Consider the following 4,865-nt stretch of genomic DNA (forward strand, 5'->3'; position numbering starts at 1 on the left):
AAACCTTGAGGTGAACACCGTAGAGAGGCCAGAAGAGGAAACAGACCCTTTAGATTATTTTCTCTAAAAATGACTTTAGCCACAAAAAACAGTGATGGAGGAACTGAGGACACCTGTCCACAATGACCACACAAGTCACAGGTCCTTAGTCCTTGTGGGTCACGTTCAGAAGAGGTGCGATTCACATAATTCACTGCACTCTTTCCCACTCACTATGAATACAGGGTTTCTGACCCAGTTGTAGTTCAACCTAACCCTCAGAGTCTCAATACAATCGACACCAGCCTATGAAATGTCATTCATAACGGCACAGGTCACCTTGACAGTATGTAATACACACTGTGAACAGAAAATATAATTCACATTGTTCACAGAAGCACAACAAAGCCCTCCACCCCCATCTTCAGGATGACCTCAGACCTCAATCATAGGAGGCACCAGGCTGCAAATGAGAACCACCAAGTCATGCCGGCTTTCTTTCGGGGTCTTGGGCAGCATTACACTACAAGTGAATATTGGAAAAAGTGATTTTCTGACTCCACGCTTTGCCTTCAGAAGCAAAGCTGGTTGGGGATTCCCACAATATCTGTTCCCCTGGACATGGGTACAAATCCCAAGTGTCCTTTCAAATAAATCCAGGCAATGAATAGGATCAACAAAATGAAAGGTACTAGTACATGAGCAAAAGCACCTGGACAAAAAGATTATAAACCCGAGACATGTTAGAAAATTCAATGGGTTTGCAGGTTGGTGAATTGGAACCTGAAACAATACATCACAGCATAAGGTGATATCCTGAGAGAGGTAGCTCTACTTAGGTGAGGATGGGTGCACTGGATGAACCCTCAATCAAATCCATTTTCTAGTCAGAAAGGAATGAAGATCCCACCAGGAGCTTGGAGTAATCACAGTTTGCTCAGGCAGAGGTGAGAACACAGAATTCCTTTTCCCTGACCACGCAGGGGCTGTGACTGAGGCACCCTGTTCAGGTGAGCCAGGTGGTGGAGGTGAAATCGCCTCAGCCAGGAATACTCCCAGTGATTTCAATCGGGTAGTAGGTCCGAGCAGCTTAGCAAGTGCCATGCAGTTGTCTAAAGCATCACTTGTACTTGAAATTTTATGAGGAATCTAGGGGAGTGCATGTTGTGATAAAAGGGGATTATAGTCCATTAAATGTGTATCAAAGAGAACCCTTTAGTGTTGTTATTGTCAATGAGAAAAATTAAGTATTGGGATCACATTTAAACCTTTTCTCCATTGTGAACAATCAGGTGTCTAATGAGGTGAGATTTTCGGCTAAAAGATTTCCCACATTCACTACACTCATGAGGCCTTTCTCCTGTGTGAACTCTCTTGTGCATAAAAAGGTGATTATGACATCTAAAATATTTCCCACATTCACTACACTCATGAGGCCTTTCTCCTGTGTGAATTATCTTGTGCTGAAGAAGGGTACCACGGCATCTAAATGATTTCCCACATTCACTGCATTCATAAGGTTTTTCGCCAGTGTGAATTCTCTGGTGTTCGGAGAGGTTACTCCTTCCTCTAAATGACTTCCCACATTCACCGCACTCATAAGGTTTTTCGCCAGTGTGAACTCTCTGGTGCTTAGTAAGGGTAGTTCTTTGTCTGAAGGACTGCCCACATTCACTACACTCATAAGGTTTTTCTCCAGTGTGAATTCTCTTGTGGGTAAAAAGGTTACTATGACTTCTAAAAGATTTCCCACATTCACTGCATTCATAAGGTTTATCTCCAGTGTGAATTCTCTGGTGATTAGTAAGGGTAGTTCTTTGTCTGAAGGACTGCCCACATTCACTACACTCATAAGGTTTTTCTCCAGTGTGAATTCTCTTGTGGGTAAAAAGGTTACTATGACTTCTAAAAGATTTCCCACATTCACTGCATTCATAAGGTTTATATCCAGTGTGAATTCTCTGGTGATTAGTAAGGGTAGTTCTTTGTCTGAAGGACTGCCCACATTCACTACACTCATAAGGTTTTTCTCCACTGTGTACACTCTGGTGGTCAGTGAGGTTATACCTCTGTCTAAAGGACTTCCCACATTCACTGCACTTATAAGGTTTTTCTCCAGTGTGAACTCTCTGGTGCTTAGTAAGGCTAAACCTTTGTCTGAAGGACAGCCCACATTCACTACATTCATAAGTTTTTTCCCCAGTGTGAACTCTCTGGTGCTGATTAAGAAGAGAGATATACCTGAATGACTTACCACAGTCACTACACACATATGGCTTTTCTCCAGTGTGAAGTCTGTGGTGTTGATTGAGGTTAGTTTTATATCCAATGGCCTTCCCACAGTCACTACACTCATATGGCTTTTCTCCACTGTGAGCTTTCCTATATCGAATGATGCTAGAGATTTCTCTAAAAATTTCTCCAGATTTCTTCCATGCATAATTTGCTTCTCCCTTGCAGACGTTCTGTTGAACAACTTTCTGGTTGTGGCTGGTGGCATTTTCACATTGACCCCACTGGTTATGACCTTTTCCACTGCTATGTTTCAGGGAAATCTCACTGCCGCCGTGTGACTCCTCAGTGTTGAGAGGGACCTGGGGCTGGAGAAGCTCTGAGATGGCTGGCAAGTCTTCCGCAACCTCCCTACTGTATGAAGGGAGCCTTGATAAGTAGAAGCTGCACCTGGTCACAAACGAGGTCCTGTTCACAGCTTCTTTCCAGGGCTTCTCTCCACTGGATTCCCTCTGTTGCTGGCGAGGGTTTGCACTGAAACAGAAGTCTCTCACACGTATGTCACTGAAGCAGGCTTTCTGCTCAAGGTATGCTGCCTGTGACTCAGTCAGGTGCAGAATGTCTTTGAACACAGAGAAACACCGCTTACACACATGGGTCCTCTGGGTTGCTGGCTCTGTCTTAGACACCGTGAACTGTGACTGTCCTTGTACAGATACGCTCTGCTCAGAACAGGCCTCCTCATCATCCGTTTTATGCCAACAACCTGAAAACAGAGAAATGAGGAGGAACTGGATGTAGAGTACTTTGACGAGGGAAGTTCCATTACAAAAATATGTTGCACATCATACATGCATTCCACATAATTGTCTGAAAATAAGAGATGTGCTGGAAGGATTTGGAAAAGGCTCCTGTAAAGTTCTGGAACTCTGAATATCACAAAACAAGGAAAGCCTAACCAGATATATGACACACAGATGGCAAGCACAGAATGGAATCAAAGCAGGATTGTCAGCTCCTTCTTCTACTAACAGTGTTCAGCAGGGCTTATTTGCTGATGACATGGCAAAGCTGTGCAGAAGGGTGCTTATGTCTTATTCCAAGTAAAATTCAGTAGCAGGAGTTCGAGGACTACTTAAGCATGTATGTACACCTCATAACACATGTGCAGGAACATGCAGGAGAATATTGCACAGGGAGCAGTGCAGACGGAGATATGATGCACAAAGATGACAAACGTGAAGTTAAACAAAAGCCATGAAGTAACAGATGAAATGATCAGTGATCAAAATGTCAATAATGGTAAAGAAAATGTAGAAATAAGGTGTGGGGAAACGCATCTGCACCTAAATATGGTTGGACACAAGCGGGTTCCTGGTGTGATCTGAAAGAAGCCCTCATGTGACACCTTCAACCAGTTTCCACTCAGTAGGATCAGGCCTCACCAAAGACCATCTTGCCAGTTCACCCTGAGAGAGAACACAGGGTTCTCCATGCACCTTCTACTCTCTAAATACATGCAAACTAATTATTCAGAGAATTAATGAAATACAAGGGAGGTGAGCAGTCAGCACTAACCCAGAGCAATTCGGAATGCAATAGTATTCAGGAAAGGAAATATTACAAACAACAATTGAGGTAGGATGTTACAAGTACAACTACAGTTCATGTAAGTAAAAACAATAACCCGGCACAGGCAGTCACAGAGCCTTACCTGGATGAATTGTGCAGAAATGGAAGCCATGAGGACATAGTTACCTTCCCAGGAAGAAAAAGTTCAAAGTGGGTCCCATTAAGCTCATTGCAAGACTCCTGACTGCCAGACACTAATTGCATTTTCTGAGGCAGTGGGTGTAAGGTTTGCTTGGAGAGTCCAGAGCTCAGGACTCCCCACACAGCTCGCCCCTGGAATCCACAGCTCATTTGAAAAGACAGTGGGGGATATTAGTAGACCCCATGGTCTGGCTGTGAGAGCTACGTTTGGAGAATAAAGGAAGAGTAGACATCACCTCAGGACATTGGGAGAAACGTGAAGGTCTTACCTGCCGATGAGACAAGTGCAAACACTTCCAGCATCACATTGCAGTAGAGAAGTCTCTGAGCCTCATCAAGGAGCCCCCACTCCTCCTCAGAGAAGACAATGGCCACGTCCTCAAAGTTCATGTTCTGTCATAAGGGGGACAGTTCAAGCCATGATTAGCATTTCTCCTAGGATTTCAAGTTCTTCATACATCCCACCCTCCACATCCATTTGCTCCCTCTACCCTTCATCAGACAAGACACCAGGCCTTGGGCCCGTCAAAGTCACTCTCTCCTTATATTCCTGCAAATACTGTTCCTACCACCACAATAAAGGCAGTTGAGCAGAGAGAAGATACATTTGGGCCTCGCATGTAAGCCACACAGCCTCTTGTCAATACAGTGGGTGTGACCCACATAGGGAAGAGAGAGATGTTGGCCATAAAGAAAAGGTGAATGATTTATCACTGTTTTTGTCATGCAATACTCTTGTTATTGCCCGGATTCTCCTTCAGAGATATAAAAAACATGGCCTCGTGCTTCACCCTTCCGACTCTGGTACCATGGTGTTGAGGCCATCACCTTGCACTACCTGGTCAACATAATTCTTTGAACCACACTTCTCTCACACAGCT

The 4,865-nt window shown here is 44.2% G+C and overlaps 1 protein-coding gene across 1 annotated transcript; it reads right to left on the minus strand.

Annotated features, from left to right (window-relative positions):
• Nucleotides 1–1,241: 1,241 nt before the first annotated feature.
• LOC102434285 (zinc finger protein 883) lies at nt 1,242–4,374 on the minus strand. Its single transcript, XM_023749015.1, has 3 exons — nt 4,254–4,374; nt 2,221–2,977; nt 1,242–2,136 (listed from the first exon to the last, which is right to left on the minus strand). Exons 1-3 carry the CDS (start codon nt 4,372–4,374, stop codon nt 1,242–1,244), a joined length of 1,773 nt encoding a protein of 590 aa, XP_023604783.1.
• Nucleotides 4,375–4,865: the final 491 nt, after the last annotated feature.

The sequence above is a fragment of the Myotis lucifugus genome, unplaced genomic scaffold (assembly GCF_000147115.1).
Source record: "Myotis lucifugus unplaced genomic scaffold, Myoluc2.0 scaffold_2375, whole genome shotgun sequence".
NCBI classification, from domain to species: Eukaryota; Metazoa; Chordata; class Mammalia; order Chiroptera; family Vespertilionidae; genus Myotis; species Myotis lucifugus.